General features: G+C 43.3%; 1 protein-coding gene across 12 annotated transcripts in view; it reads right to left on the minus strand.

Annotated features, from left to right (window-relative positions):
* Nucleotides 1–16,658, minus strand: part of HS6ST2 (heparan sulfate 6-O-sulfotransferase 2) — a 356,277-nt gene that overhangs the window by 130,337 nt on the left and 209,282 nt on the right. Inside the window, exon 3 of one of the 12 annotated variants that reach the window (XM_074029199.1) lies at nucleotides 5,193–7,674. The exons of the other annotated variants lie outside the window; for them this stretch is intronic. Coding sequence (XP_073885300.1) covers nucleotides 7,605–7,674 — 70 coding nt within the window. The 3' untranslated portion in view covers nucleotides 5,193–7,604. Of the gene's footprint in view, nucleotides 1–5,192; nucleotides 7,675–16,658 lie in introns of those variants that run through there. 12 annotated transcript variants of the gene reach the window in all.

Here is a 16,658-nt window from a genome sequence, read left to right on the forward strand (position 1 = left end):
AGAATCACGTGGGTATATATGTGTGTAGTTCCCCAAACAGGCATAATGTTGTCTACAGTAGATAAAGGAGCTCTCAGGATACTGCGATTTAACAAATGCCCAGGAAATTCCCCTGTCTCTAAATCCCCACCACCTCTAACTTGCAGCTGGGACCTCAAATTACACTATTAGTACACCAAGCCTTTGGCTTCAGTATTCACCCCTGTGCTTGGAAGCTTAGTACATCTCTCTTGATATTTTATTCAGGGAAGGTGGGGAGTATGTAATAAGCCACAAACACCAGGCTGCATGATCTGTTGCTACTCAGATCTTTGACAGCATGTCAAACCAGCTCCAAGCCGACAGTGGGAGGGATGGTGGCTTGACCAGAGGATGAGATGCAGGGCACGGACTCTAATCCAAAAAGAGAAAGGAGGCAAATCATAGACACATGTGGTCCTGGTAGAGCAAGCTAAATGGAGATTTCACAGGCCAAGAATTTGTTTTGGAAACACTCTTCATGGTTTCTTAATCCACAGTCTAGTCACCCACAGCTCAGCCCAACCTCTGCATACACAAAGAAAGATCTGGGTAGAGGACAGCTGCCATTCTGGATCCACCCCCACTCCAAAGAACTCTTAGAAGCAGTGTGTCTCCTGAGGTGGGGAGGGGGGCTTATTTCCTGTGGCAACAGCTGCTTCTGTCTCCCACTTTTCAATGAGGTCATCTAGTCTTCAGCTGCACAATCAAAAACAGTAAAGAGCAGGCCTCTGGAGTTATGATTGTCATTAAAACTAAACTCCATCAGCACATTCTCAGGACTGCACCTGGGAAGGCAGATGCAAGATGCTGCCCATTCTCAGGGCTGTTCCTAGCTCCCAGGGATCTGAATGCAAAGCCCAGACAGGGGTCATCACACATTCCAAATGCAAAGAATTTATGGACAGGAGAGGAAGGAGGAGTAAGACTCTGAGCCACTTTCTTCTGGAAACCCTTTCTTGACCAAAGACTTCCCCTTCTTCCTGTGGGCATGGAAAAGGAAGGACAAGAAATCTCAGTCCTAGGGGATACCACCTTGGAAAGCCATCATTTTTCACACTGTCGCTTCTGGGATTCTCCCAAGAGCAAGCTATTGATCCTGAGCCATTTCCCATGTATTAACCAGCACAAAGGACACACTCCAACAAAGCTGGCAGGCCTCCTGCAACATGTCTTCAGAGTCATTCCTGGGTCTATACTCTAGTGGAAGTGTCCCCTACCCTAGTCCCAAGCTGCAGAGTTTCAACGATGAAAGCTATCATCCAGTAGGCACCTTTCCTGCACCAGGCAGTGGGATGAGTGTTTGAATGAACTCCTTTAATCTCACAGCAACCGTATCAGCATCCTCATTTTATAGATAAACACACTGCGGCTCTGTGGGGGCTACACGACTTGCCAAGGTCACACAATTAGGAAATTCTGGGACCCAAACCCAAGTCTCTCTGAAGCCAGAGCCAATGGTCATATACATGAAACTGGACAAAGTCTCTGGCATTCACTCTGCAGCAATTCCCCTGCTAAATCCCACGTGGCGGAACTGTTAAAGAACTGACACCAGGTCTGGCGTGGTGGCTAATGCCTGTAATCCCAGCACTTTGAGAAACCGAGGCGGGCAGATCGCCTGAGGTCAGGAGTTCAAGACCAGCCTGGCCAACATGGTGAATCCCCATCTCTACTAAAAACACAAAATTTAGCTGGGTGTGGTGGCGCACACCTGTGGTCCCAGCTACTTGGGTGGCTGAGGCAGGAGAATCGCTTGAATCTGGGAGGTGGAGGTTGCAGTGAGCCAAGGTTGCACCACTGCACTCCAGCCTGGGTGACAGAGTGAGACTCCGTCCAAATAAATAAATAAATAAATAAATAAATAAATAAATAAATGGAACTGACACCAGATTTAGATTTAGCCACTTCTTCCAATGAGACTCAAATTGCCTAGCTTTGAAGGATCCTCTCACGGAGACACTGATCAGAAATGGGATGGTACACTCTGTGAGTTAGTATCAGAATCACCTTCTCCCAGATCCCAATTCCTCGCAAAACACATCTTTCTGCCAAGTCAAGTCAGCTCAATGTTGTACTTTCATGGCTGCAGTTTCCCCTGAGGGAATAAAGTGAAAGCAGTGTCTCTACCCAGCTTTCTGCTCCAGGCTGGCAGCTTCTTCACCCTGAGGAAGACAGTGAGAAGTCCATGCCTATGACATTATGTCTTAATTGAACACTTGTCCTCTCTTATTGGTATTGATGTAAAAAGAGGGAAAGGAGGAAAGAGAGCAACAGGAAAGACGAAACCCACTTTAGTCTTGTCATTTTCTAGGACAAAGGTCCAGGCTTCCAGAGCTCTATCTGAGAGGCAGGCCCAGGCAGCAGAGGGTCCAATGCTCTTTGCGAGGATGGCTTTGCTTGGCAGGAATAAAGCAGCTACAGGAGAAGCTCTGGCTGCTGGGCACAGCATTGTAACTTTTCTTGGACTGTACTCTGTTTCTGTGGCTTAGGCTTCCAACCACTGCCTCTTCTCTTCACAGGGTTGTACAACTGCAACTTTGGGAAGTGCACACTGAGCTTCATCTAAAGTCATTCCTTGTCAGAAGCCAAGGAATGTAATTCAGCTTATGCGAAGGAGAAGGTTGTAGAGGAAAGAATACTATGGGTTTATTTATATACAAATAAAGAGAATGCAGTGTGTATAGATGATATGGTTTGGCTGTGTCCCCACCCAAATCTCACCTTGAATTGTAATAATCCTCCATGTCAAGATGGGGGGAGGTGGAGATAATTGAATCATGGGGGCGGTTCCCCCCATACTGTTCTCATGGTAGTGAATAAGTCTCACGACATCTGATGGTTTCATAAATGGGAGTTCCCTTGCACAAGCTCTCTTGTCTGCCACCATGTAAGGTGTGACTTTGCTTCTCCTTTGCCTTCCGCCACGACTGTGAGACCTCCCTATTCATGTGGAACTGTGAGTCCATTATACCACTTTCCTTTATAAATTACCCAGTTTCGGGTATGTCTTTATTAGCAGCATGAGAACCGACTAATACAACAGGTATCTCCTAGGAAATCCAGTGCTACAAATGTATTTTGCATTCAGACAGGAGGGCCAGGATGAAGGTGAGGCAAGCAAGGTGCTCACCTTGTGTGTAAAATTTAAGGGGGCACCAAAACATTCAGTCATCAAGATACTTTTTCAAATAATGTTTTGTATTTTAGAATAGTTTGGGATTTGCAGAAAAATTGTGAAATAGTACAATGAGTTCCCATAAGCCCTACACCCAGTTTCCCACATTAACATCTCTTGATTAGTAAGGTACCTTTGTCACAATTAATGAGCTAATATCAATTTGTTATTAACGAAAGTCTATGCTTTATTTAGATTTCCTTAGTTTTTACTTTTTTCTGTTGATCTCATATTACATTTAGTTGTCACATATCCTTGAGCTCCTCTTGGCTGTGACAATTTCTCAGACTTTTCTGGATTTTGATGACTTGATAATTTTGAGGAGTACTGGTCAGCTATTTTGTAGAATACTACTCTACTGGAATTTGTCTGATGTTTTTCTCATCAGTAGGCTGTGGTTATAGATTTTAGGGAAGAAGACCACGGAGGTAAAGTGCCATTCGCATTCCATCATATCCAAAGACACATACGATCAGCATGATTTATGATTGGGGACATTCACATTGATCACCTGGCTGAGGCAGTATTTGTCAGGTTAATCCATGGTAAAGAAACTTGTCTTTCCCTTTCCATACTGCACTTTTTTTTTTTTGAGACAGAGTCCCACTCTATCGCCCAGGCTGGAGTGCAGTGGCGCAATCTTGGCTCACTGCCATCTCCGCCTCCCAGGTTCACGCCATTCTCCTGCCTCAGCCTCCTGAGTAGCTGGGACTACAGGCACCCACCACCACGCCCGGTAGAGACAGGGTTTCCCTGAGTTAGTCAGCATGGTCTCAATCTCCTGACTTCATGATCCACCCGCCTGGGCCTCCCAAAGTGCTGGGATCACAGGTGTGAGCCACTGCGCCCAACCTGTACTTTTTTTTTTTTTTTTGATAGGATCTTGCTCTGCTGCCCAGGCTGGAGTGCAGTGGCATGATCATGATTCACTGCAGTCTCAACCTCCCAGGCTCAAGTGATCCTCCCATGTCAGCCTCAAGAGTAGCTGGGACTACAGGCACATGCCGCCACACCTGGCTAATTTTTAAATTTTTTGTAGAGAGGGAGTCTCACTATGTTGCCCAGGCTGGTCTCAAACTCCTGGTCTCAAGCAATTCTCCTGCCTCAACCTCCCAAAGTGCTGGGATTTCAGGCATGCGGCACCACACCTGGCCCATACTACACTCTTTTACAAGGAAGTCACTATTCACAGTTACACTCCACCTCCTTGAGGGCAGAGTATCTACACAAATTATTTGGAATTGTTCTGCACAAAAGATTTGTCTATTATCCATTTATTTAATCATTTAATTATATCAATATGGACTCTTGGATGTTTATTTTATACTTTGGGTTATAGTCCAATAATACTAGTATATTTTCTCAAGTTTTTATACCTTTGGCCACTGGTAGCTCTTTTAGTTGGCTCCTGTGATGTTTTGCTTTTTGTTTTTGTTTGTGTATTTGTTAACACTTCCTTACTTTCTGGCAATACAAGATGCTCCAGGCTTATCTTGTGTATTTTCTGCCTCGGTCCTGGAATCGGCCATTTCTCCAAGGAGCCCTGGTTGCTTTTATTGAAAAACAGCATTAGAAAACAAGATTTGGATTCTGCTTGAATAAATAACATTTAAGACAATTTTTTTTAAGTCAAGAAAATATGGCCCACAGGATGGCTGCCTGATTTTGTATATAAAGTTTAACTGGAACAAAGGATGGTGTTAGGGTGGGTCAAGAGAGGCAGGGGTGTGCAAGGGCAGAGTTGGAAACTGTATTTAAAATTTTGATATTTGTTCATTTTGGATTTGTCTACATTAATTTTGTGTCTTTAAAACATATCATTACAGCTATTCAGGAAACCAAGGCAGGAGGATCACTTGAGCTCAAGAGTTCCAGTCTCTAGTATGCCATGATTGCGCCTATGAATAGACACTGCACTCCAGCCTGGGCAACATAGGTAGAAACTTCTCTTTTAAAAATCATATCATTAAAATGTTATTTATGTTGATTACTGATATTTTTGGTACCCCCTTTAGTTTGGGCCTTGTTGGAAGGCAATCTGGCTTCAGGTCAGTGGCCCAACTGAACTCGTTACTGCTTTCCGAAAAAGGGTATAGCTTAAGCCAGTGTCTTGCTGGGCAATGGAATCTCCCAATGGAGCCACGTATTAAAGCCATAGAATTCCAGGCCTCAGCCCAGCCCTCCAAAATCATGGCAATGATCTACTTCTGATGTTTGGCAACCACTAAGGTAAGCTGTCTAACACAGGTCTGTGGATAGGGAGGTGGTTTGATTAAAACATACTCCAAAATGATCTTCCTTTACTTTGTGTAGAATAATGGCAGTTGTTCTAAAATTTCAAATAATACTGAAGGATAGGGAGGTGTATTTGTGGTTCCAATTGGAATCTGGGTCTTTAAAGACGACATTGATCCTGAGCATGTATGTCCCAGAAGTTCCATTTTGGATTCCTGAAAGCTGGAGTCTGTGCCCTGTGCATCTTCTCTTCCTCTTCCACCCACTCAACAAGTTGGGGGAGAGCAGCTCCTCATTTGGACTTTCTCTTCATCCGCCCACAAATATGTGCTGATCTCTCTAGTTGACTCCTTTGCCCTGCAGGCTCACTCTCCCTCTCCCACCTCCTTTCCCCCTTTCTTGATCTCTTGCACTCTCTTGCTTTTGCTTGCCCAGCCTCCTGGCCCCACAGATTCCCTTTGCTGTCACTGATGCTTTTTTTTCAAGGTTGCTGGCACTCCCATGTGTGCTCTTGCTCCTGCATGAGCTTTCTCCATCCATCTTGGGCTCCTTCTCTACCTCTAAAACACTGGCTTGCTGTCTCATTCTCAGGCCTGTGATCTCGCTTTCTTTATTGCTTTATCCTACTCTTTCTCCCTGTCTCTCTTCAAGTGGCTCTCTCTCACACGTTCTTGCTCTCCCATTCCCCTGTGCATGGTGTGTGTGTGTGTGTGTGTGTGTGTGTGTGTGTCTGTGTGTGTGTCTTTTCAGAACCTGAGAGTCATGAATAATTTCCCTAAATGCAGAGTACCCCAGAGCAGAACAAGAACAAGGCTGATCTAACGGGGAGAACAGGAAAGATAATATTTTTTTATTCACAAGAAGAAAAACGCCACTGGATCCAAGAAGAAAAATGCCACTGGATCCAAGGTTCTCAAGAGTGATCTCAGAAAACGTAAAGCCCAGGGGGTAAAAGGTGCTGTAAAGACATAGATGTGTAATCTAACATTGTCTATTACAGATAAAGCCAGCAGCCTCATTAGAAGCAATCAAAGTCACAAGGAGCAGCAGCTGGGAAACCCTAACAGCTGGGGCTATTTAGGACTAATTGCTTAACTCGCCCTTAGGCACAGGAAGCTGAGACTGAGGGAGGAAGACATTTAACTCACCTCAAATGTGTTACTAGCAAAGGAACTTCCCAAAGTAGAAAAGTCAGCAACTCTGAGAAGTCAGAGAGGAGAGGCTTCTGAAGGGTTGCTAAAGGATTTCAGAAACAAGCCTTGAGCGCAGAGTCACTGGTTAAGCCCCTGGTTTCTGCCACCGAAGCAGTTGCGCAGGCTCACTTCCTCACCTCCAGAAACTTCTCTCTGGCCACTCTCTGCCAGGGAGCAAAGTTGTACTATGATTCGTGGCACCTGGGCAGATGCTGGGTTCATGTGTGGGTGTGGTCAGAATGCAGAGTGGGATGGGGACATCCTGAAGAGCAAAATGGAGAGAAACGAGAGGGAGCTCCAAGTGGAGGCTGGCCCTGTGTGTTCTCTCTCTCTCTCTCTCACCACCCCCACCCACCATGTGCAACTTCCCTTGCACTCCTATAAGCAAAAAGTTAGGAAGGGATGATTTAGGCAGTGCTTTAGTGTTTTGTGACACTTCTAAAAGTCTTTTTAGACAAACACATGCCAGGGGCCAAAATAAGACTTGGGCCGTTCCTCCTTGTGTATGTTATTTGCCTTTTATGAGAGATTTAGCCAGCATGTTTTGGGCTCATTTATAGGACTCCATCTAACTGCAGCAAAATACAAAAATCATTCAGTTTCCAGAATGCAGTCTGATTTTTCATAAATACTTTCCTCCAGGAACAGAAAGAGCTAATTCAGAAGGAGACACTAAATCACCTACCGAGTGAATAGGAGGCAAAATTAATTCTTCCCAAATTTGAACATATGAGAAAAACAAAATACCCTTGGGCATACAACTTTCAGAAATTTCTATTTATTAAAACCCAAAGATGGGTCTTCAAAAATACTTGTCAAATTTACTGATGTGGATGAAGTTAACCTATAAATGTTAAAACTCATCCTGCAACTTTACTTAATGTATTTTCAGTCATGGGTAATGGCCAATAATTAAAAACTTTCTTAGTAAAGTAGGAACTGTGAATAAATAGAAATGAGTGAGAAGACTTACTTCAGGGTCACTTTTTCTGAGTGAAACTTCTTATCTTTTTCAACAGGCATCTCCTGACCAGGTGATTCTGCTGCAAGCTAAAGTGTGAGGATCAGTGATTCAATGCAAGACCCAACAGAGGAAGCACATTCAAGTTACAGACACTCTTCATATATTTCCTTCTAGAATTCATATGAGAGTCCCAATCACCACCCATCAAAGCAAGGTTTGTCCAATTACGTTAGTCTTCTCTACTGACTTTTCTGGTCTTAAAGGCTACCGAAAAGTTGCCCAAGGCAGGGTCATGGTTTCCTAAGAAGAGGATGCTCTTGATGACATTGACCAAAGCTTTGCACCCCACGCAAGCAGAAAACCTGCCTCAACGTGGACTGCCAAGTAGCCTGTAGAGCCTAAAGAAAGGATCTCCCTTTCAGCTCGCAAGGCCACCAGAAGCCTTCTCAGGCAGACCCACAGCTCCAAGGGCAAACTGGCTGACCTACAAAAGCCTTCACTTCCATTTGCCAAATCTCATAGTATTTTCACCACTGAGTCCTCTTAACTGTTGGTCCTTCTTTCCACTTCTCACTTGAGCATCAAGCCAACTGAAGTTTCTCACCTTTCCCCTTTTCAGCTGACTCATCAAGCCTGTCTCGTCTGCACACAGCCTGACACAGAAAGCCTATAAACCATCCCCATGCAAAGAAGTGGCCAGGTCCACTGTATTTGAGTGCTGAAGAGCTGGGCCCCTCCAACCTGGGTAGTGTGAGTAGATGGGCAGCTGCAGAAATAGACAACCAGGAACTTAAAAGGGCCACATTTCCCCTGAGGGTTATTTGGTGCCTCCCAAGACTAAAATTCCTCCCTTGGAATGTGGCAAGATGGAAATTCAAGGCAAAGAGGCTGACCTGCTAACCTCTTCCCAGGCTTTACCATCATTTGTGTATAGGGGATTTAGAAAATCTTTCCCTCCCCTTACTCAAAATTTCAAGCTCCTTTTCTCTCTGAGCTACCAGGCAAAGAAAATAATGTGAAATATGGGCAATAAGTATAAAAGGAGTAATTTCTGTGTTGGCCAGAATGAGACTATATCACTTCTGATTTTTCACTTCACTCTCTGATAAGGCAGTCCCAGAATATCAGAGTATGTTTCTTTTATTTAGGAATATGTTTCTGATTGATTTTTAGAAAAAAGCTCACCATCTAGCCTTCCTGAATTTCTCAGATTTATGGAATGGCATATGATCTGAAAGCAACATTTAAAAAATGATTTGGTTAGGTGGGGGTGATAAGGAGTGACTGTTTAATGCATACAGGTCTCATTTTGGGGTGACGAAAATGTTTTGAAACTAGATAGTGGTGATAATTTCAGAACATTATGGGTGTCACTAAATGCCACTGAATAGTATAATTTTAAAAAGTGAATGTTATGTTATGTGAATTTCACCCCAATAAAAAAAAGCAAATAATCTGGCAATGGAGAAACTTGTTCTGCCTTCTGAGCAGCAAAGAAACATAACCTAAAAGATGCAAAATCTTCAACAGCAACAACAACAACAATACAATCAGCTAAGATCGCCACGCTTGGTGATAACAGCAAACATTTATTGATCACATGGGCCAGTCACTGTGCTAACTTACATGCCCTATTTCACTGAATCCCCACACAACAATCCTATGAGATAGGTTCTATTTATGATTCACTGAGGAAGTAGAGGCTCAGAGAAGTTAAGTAGTATCCTCAAGGTCACATAGCTGATAAGTAAAGACATGGCTCCAACTCACTGCTATCTAATTCCAGAGTACATGCTCTTGATGGCATGTGTAGGTGACCAATCAGTGTGCATATAGGAGGAAGAGAGTTTTCTGTGTCTATAAAAGCTTAGTTTTTGAGGTGAGTGGGGTGAGCTCCTTGAAATGGCACACATGAGAAAAGGCAGAGTTCGTGACCACAGCATTGGCCACCAGAGCAGTAATGTGGAGTGAGGCCAGGGAGAGAGTACATGATATGGTTTGGTTGTGTCCCTACCCAAATCTCATCTTGAATTGCAGTTCCCATAATCCCCATGTGTCATGGGAGGGACGTGGTGGGAGGTAATTGAATCATGGAGGCGGTTACCCCCATGCTTTTCTTGTGATAGTGAGTTCTCATGACATCTGATGGTTTTATAAGGGGCTTTTCTCCTTTTGCTCATTCTTATCCTTCCCGCCACCATGTGAAGAAGGACATGTTTGCTTCCCCTTCCACCTAATTGTAAGTTTCCTGAGGCCTCTTCAGCCCTGCAAAACTGTGAGTCAATTAAACTTCTTTCCTTTGTAGATTACCCAGTCTCGGCTACTTCTCTGTAGCAGTGTGAGAACAGACTGTATCTACTCAGAGCAAAGAAAAGTTTTAGCAAGGAGAAAGTGTGCATGTGCAAGTGTGTGTATGCATGAGCATGTGTGGAGAGAGAGAGGGCACAGGCATGGGAGAGAATGAGCACTTCGGTTCAGTGGAGGGGGCAGGGCGAGTAAACACCCACTTTTCCACTCTGCTCTCAACACACATAACTCACCCTTGTAGCCTGGGCATCCCTCACTTGTAAGTGTGCTTGCCTGAAGGAAAAAAGGAATTTGAGGCCCAGGTCAAAGGCGTTATGCTTTTTTTTTCTTTAAAAACAAAAACATATGTAAGAACTGAAATAAGGCTCAATAAAACCTTGGTAACTAACAAGACTTGCAATTACTCAATTTGGGGTGATATGATTTGTAGTCATTCAGTTTAAAAAGAAGGCATTGTTTCCTGGGATAAGATATGGGTGAAAAAAACCACTTTTTGCCTAAGAATCTTCCATCATATGCAAGGAATAAATGGTGGAAAAAGACTTGTGCCTCTGCTTTGGAGCTGAGACGCCTGCAGAGACCTGGCTAATTGACCCTGGAAACTTTCAGAAAGGTACAGAAAATGAAGCAAAATTACCCTTTATCTGTCTGAGCACAATTCACTAGATGAAAGCCCTCCACAGGCAAAGTACATTCATTCTTGGTGCAACATCGTCTGCAAACTCTCAGAGTGAAAAGAACTTCTGATTCTCAGGGACTGAAAAGGGCCCTGGGAAATGAGCACCCAGAAGTCAATGGACCTGCTGCTGTGGGAGGGGACAGACTGCCAATGGGATCCCACTGAGAGAGAAACCCCAGGAGCCCACCCCAGCAGGGGGCGAGCCAGCACCAGGGCATCCTGAGAAGCCAATCCTGGAAGTGGGCATGAAGGTCTTTGACCCTGAAAGCATGGATCCCAAGCCCTGCCATTTCCCAGGTCAATCATCCTCTCGCCAGCATTTCTGTTTCCCTGTGGGCAGAGGCAGATAATGAAGTGCCTGTTCTGGCTCATGCTGTTGCTTTACAAAGGGAGTTTTTCTGTAATTGGTCCATGCAAGGAGAGTTATTGCATCTTCTGAACCGTTAGGTCCCAAATGGCAAACCAAAGCACAATGGCTACAGTCACAGCCTTTGGAGACAGTATATTCATAGTCACTTCCTGTGGAGTGACAGGGAAGACAGAAACGGCCGAGAAATGTGTGCACCGGCCTTATGAAACACGGGTCTGAATCTTCTGTAAAAACTGCATTGAAGTTATCACCCCTTGTATTACTTATGGATCCACAAGATAATTCCTCCTCACCCTAATTACTTCATCTGTACAATGGGGGTAATTATATGCATACATTATGAAGACATTTGTGAGGATTAAATGGGATAATGCATGCAAATGGGATAATGCAGCTATTGCTTACTGCAATAGCTGGGGCATGATGAGCTCTCAAAGAATATTAGCTATTATTAATATGAAATAATTCATCATTATTATTCAGCATTATAAAGCAGCTTGTGTCTTCTGAAGAATAGACACTACTCCATTTATCAAATGAGTACTAGATAATCCATCATGTTTCACTTTTTGTCTTGGCTTGAACTCAAACTGAATGTTCAAATTCAGTAATTCAAATGCTACTAGATATTGAGCCCTTTGAGGGCAGGAGCCATGTTTTACTCAGCTCTGCATTTTTAGAGGCAATCCCACGGCCAGGTTTACAGTGCTTATGAAATGTGTGAAATGACTTCCACCCCAAGTTCTTGATAGAACCATTGTTCATGTCTTCTCCCTCGACTTTCTTCCACAAGGTTTCAGATCTTTTTGTAAACTTCAAATTACTTAATAGATAGATTGTCTTCAGATCCTTTTCAGAAATAGGTGGGGAATAAATAATACTGATTCTGAAATATTTATTTACAGTAACCCTATATATCTCACCTAAAATGGAGAGTGGTGCATGTCCAAAGAAGGATGACAATGTTGCTGAGGATCCAGAGGGAAAGGAATATGGAGGCCAGGGACAGGGACAAGAATGGCAGAGGCCACAAAAGACCCAGAAACAAGCTTTCAGACATATTGGTCCATTTTGGCATGATGTCAGCTGCTAATGGCCCTTTCCAAGAGGCTGGCTTAAAACAGCATTTCCCCTTGGGCCTCTGTTGCTAACATAGCCCAGGAGGGAAAACTCATTCTTCTTTTTTTCCTATTCTTAATTTTTTTGGAAAGGATAAGGGACAGGGAGTTGCTAGCAACAGACCATCATAGTTAAGAATTTTTCTACTTTTCAATTGACTCAGCTTCAGTCTTAACTCTGTCATTTACTATCGTGTGACCCTGAGTAAGTTTCTTAACCTCTCTGACCTTCATTTTCCTCCTCTGTAAAATGCAGATGACAATAATGATATGATCCTCACTAGGTTGTTGTGAAGATTAAATTAAAATTATGTGAAGTGTCTGGGACATAGTAAGAGTTCAATAAATGTGAGTTGCTATGATTACGTGTCCTGCAGGCAATAGCTACAGGCTCGAATAACTGAGCACCTCAGGATGATGGAAAGACCAGACTAGAAGCCATGGGTTCAAGCCTTGAAGAGTGGCTTGTGGGGCCAGGGATCAGAGATTAAAGGGCATACCTAGTTCCTCATTTGTAACATGGTAAAAACGTAGGATCTATCTACTTCCCATGAGTAAAAGTTTTAAGAATTTAATGAACTAATGCATGTGAAAGTACTTTGCGAAATGCAGGCATTCTGTGCATATGTAAGTGGTATTCTCACTGGGCATTCCCAGAGAGAGGGAAACATTATGTTTAGCTCATAAATACTTGGGTTTTAATCCTTTGAAGGCTTTCCTGCTAGCACACCATGGTACGGAGAAATAGCAGACAGTGCAGCCTCGAGATGTTCTCTCTGCACTGAGCTGGGCTCTGCTCTCAAATCCCTCCATGTTCCACCCTGTTCAGGAGCTGCTAAGATGGCCTTGTCACTTTTAAAGGTTCTTGTCACCAAGCCATCAGTTTTAGGCATCATCTTGCAATTGTGACATGTCTAATCTTGCTCACTTGACCATGCTAGGGCCATGGCGAAGTGACTGAGGGCTTGGAGCTGCCTGTCACAGCTAATGGCTCAGTCCACACAAGACTTAGATGCTGCTTGTGTCATCCTCTGTCCAGTTGGCAGACAGAGAGATGTGAAGACTTGTCATCCATCACCAAATAGAAAGCAATCTCTCCTGATGGAAATAAAACAATCAATACGTTTGGATTTCAATCACAGAAAATATGTTTTCTCAGAATAGGTCTTAATCAGTGTGTGCCCTGACAGATAGCATGCTGGTGTGAAGAGTAAGCTGTGCAAGAACAAATGTCACTTGGAATACCAAAATAGATTTAATAGAAGAAACATACATCAGAATATATCTTTGTTCCCTACCTCCTTACAGAATTTGTGAGACAATTCTTGTAACATGGTTACCTGACTCACTGGACTGCCAGCATTTCAACATTAGGAAAGAATGAATTTTCCAAAAAAAGGAGTGGTGCATTTCTATTTCTCGGAGACTCTCCCATATTTAGAGCTAAAAAGAACCTTAAGATCTTTCAACCTGTTTTTCAGCTTTCAAACAAAAGTTTGCTCCTTTTATAAAAGGAACTGAAGTCCCAAAAGGGCAACTGTGTGCCCAAGGTTACACAGCCAGTCAGTGGCAGAGCTAGAGTATAAACCCAAGAAATACCAATCATTTAGGAATCAGATAATATGCAGTAAAATAGCAACTAAAGGCATTTGAACGACCATTGACATTTTGGTAACACTAACAAAACAATGGTGGGTGGTCTATACTTCTTATTCTAGATGATTCCTAAAATCCCTTCAGCATTGGCAGTCTGGGAGTTTATGATGTGACATTTGCATTACATCTCTTTGGGACCAAATCCCTGTTCTATGAGGTGTAAGTAGTGGTGACACACATTGAATATAAACCTTGAAGCAGACAGTTGAAAAGTAGAAAATTCAACCAGCCTCTTGTTTCATGTGGTCTGATGGGAAATGCCCCTCCTTATTTAATTGTCTGTTGAGTGCCCCTGCAACAATCCACCTCCTTCCAGGCCAAGCTGAATCTTCCCTACTTACCAAGTTAATGAACACCCACTCACAGGAATGGGCTTTTTCTTTCTCCAAGAACCAAAGTTGTGATTTCAGGAAACGTCCCCCATCTGGTTACGATTTTTTAAAACAACAGTAATTGCTGGGGTGGTTTTGGGGGTGTTCTTCTCAATTCTACATTTTTGGACATGTTCTCCCAATCCTACCACAGAACAAACAAGCCAGAGAAGACCCAACACTTCCCAGTTTTATTCTCTCACCTCCCACTTGCTCAGATCAGAAAGAGTAAAGAGATTCTGGTCTTGAGTATTTCATTTGAGGCTTCTCACTTCCAGAACTTCAGGTGAATATAGCAAGTGTGGTTTTCAGTACTATAGAGTGCTAAGTACTGGATAAGACCTGGGCCACGGTGTATGAGTTGGGATGGCTACAACTGCTCCCCTGTCCTTTAGCAGCTTGCAAGCCTGGAAGAGAGAGATGCAAACTTCTCACTAGAATTTGTTGTAGAACAAAATGCCTTCTATGGGAGGCACAAGTGGGAGAGATATAAAAGGAACAATTATTCCAGTAAAGAGGAAGATCACAAACACCTCAAGGACAAAAGAACGTTAGCACTAAGCTTTAAAGAATGCATTTGGAGATACATGTGTGTTAATGCAAGGAGAATCTTCTGTTAACACTAATTACCATTTAATAACCAGAAAAACACATTGTAGATGTTGTGCGTCTGTGTGTGTGTGTGTTTCAATAGATTTATTTCTCTTTTGTATTTATTTTTTGACACGCTGTCTTGCACTGTCACCCAGACTGGAGTGCAGTGGTATGAACATATCTTGCTGAAGCCTCAACCTCCTGGGCTCAAGTGATCCTCCCACCTCAGTCTCCCGAGTAGCTGGCACCATGGGCATGCACCACCATGCCCAGCTAATATTTTTTGTAAAGACACGGTCTCATATTGTTGCCCAGGCTGGTCTTCAACTCCTGGACTCCAGCAATCCTCCTTCCTCGGCCTCCCAAGGTGCTGGGATTACAGGCATGAGCCACTGCACCCAGGCCTAGATTTTAAAATAATATTACTTAACATTTCTTGAGTGCCAACTGTAGGTTCACCACAATACTAAGTGCTCCACATTTATTATCTCATATAATCATCATAGCAACCTTACATGGACTAGTATGTATTATCATTCTCCTTTTTAAGTCTAGGAAACCAAGGCCCAAGGACTTCCAGCTAGTCAATGGCAGAGCCTGGATTTAAAGCCAAGCAGTCTGACTCAAAGCCAAGCAGTTTTCTAAAGGTGTGGGTTGCATACCACCAGCCTTAGACTCAAGTGGCAAAGCCCGTTAAAAGTGCAGATTCTGAGCCTCGGCCCAGATTCAGGAACCAGAATCCTGTTATATGGGGCACAGGAATTTGCATTTTCAACAAGACCCCAAGGTGAAACTAATGCAACTAATGTTTGAAAATCACTGTAGTACAGCATTCATTTGCATGGAGAAAGCTAGAATATTATTACAGGGATCCCAGAACACATGAAGAGCAGTCAAAATTATTGGTAAATGAATCTTTCACCATTAATTTAACTAACTAAAATAACAAATTCTTTTTATATTTTGAAATGATATGATTGATATCATATCTAAGAAAGGCAGGCCTCAAAGGCTGGCCATCTGGGATTTGAGGGGAACAAAAGAAGTGCTTAAATGGAGAGCAGAAACTACAGAAAGGAAGGTGAATCAGTATGCGAAGGCAATGGCTCTGGAGGACGATGTCACAAAGTGGAATCTTGGGGTCTTGACAGTCTGATCCTGGCCCTGCCACTAAACAGGCCAATTGACCTAGAGCACTCAACTTTTCCAGGTGTATTAGTCTGTACTCACACTGCTATAAAGACATACCTGAGACTGGGTAATTTATGAAGAAAAGAGGTTTAATTGATGCATAGTTCCACAGACTGCCCAGGAAGCATGGGTGTGAGGCCTATGGTAATGTGGTTGCATTTTCATACCAGCAATTCTCACCTAATTTTAGTATCATGAAATGCACTCAATTGTAAATCAACACCACATGTAATGAGGTCTTGCTTCCATACTCAGAAGATACCTTTATTAGGCATTTACCATGCTCCAGTGAATGGCTGAGGTACTTTTACATGAATTATCCTATTTCATTCTCTTAATAACCCTATGCAGCAAATAATTATTGTATTATCATTTTGCAGCTAAGAACAATGGGGCTCTGCGAGGTTGAGTAACTCAACTTGCCCAGTGTCACACAGCTGGAAAATGACAGAGCTTGGATTGGAACTCGATTGTCTGACCTCAACGACCTGATTACAAAGGACTTCTATAGTAGTCCATGCAAGATCAGCCAGTTCTAGGTAGGCAAAAAAGGCCAAGGACAAAGAACATAGTCTCCCTCAAAGAGAGGTTCAATGAAACTACTGCTCCAACAGACCTCAAGATGACTGAGACCTTCCATCCTCAAGGGGCAATGCCACCGCTGCTATCAATCCTGCTACTCCTCTCCCTTTTCTCTTTTTGAGACAAGGTCTCGCTCTGTCACCTAGGTTCGAGTGCAGTGGCGCGATCACAGCTCACTGTAGCCCCGATCTCCAGTGCTCAA

This window comes from Macaca fascicularis, chromosome X, assembly GCF_037993035.2.
Source record: "Macaca fascicularis isolate 582-1 chromosome X, T2T-MFA8v1.1".
Classification (NCBI taxonomy): Eukaryota; Metazoa; Chordata; class Mammalia; order Primates; family Cercopithecidae; genus Macaca; species Macaca fascicularis.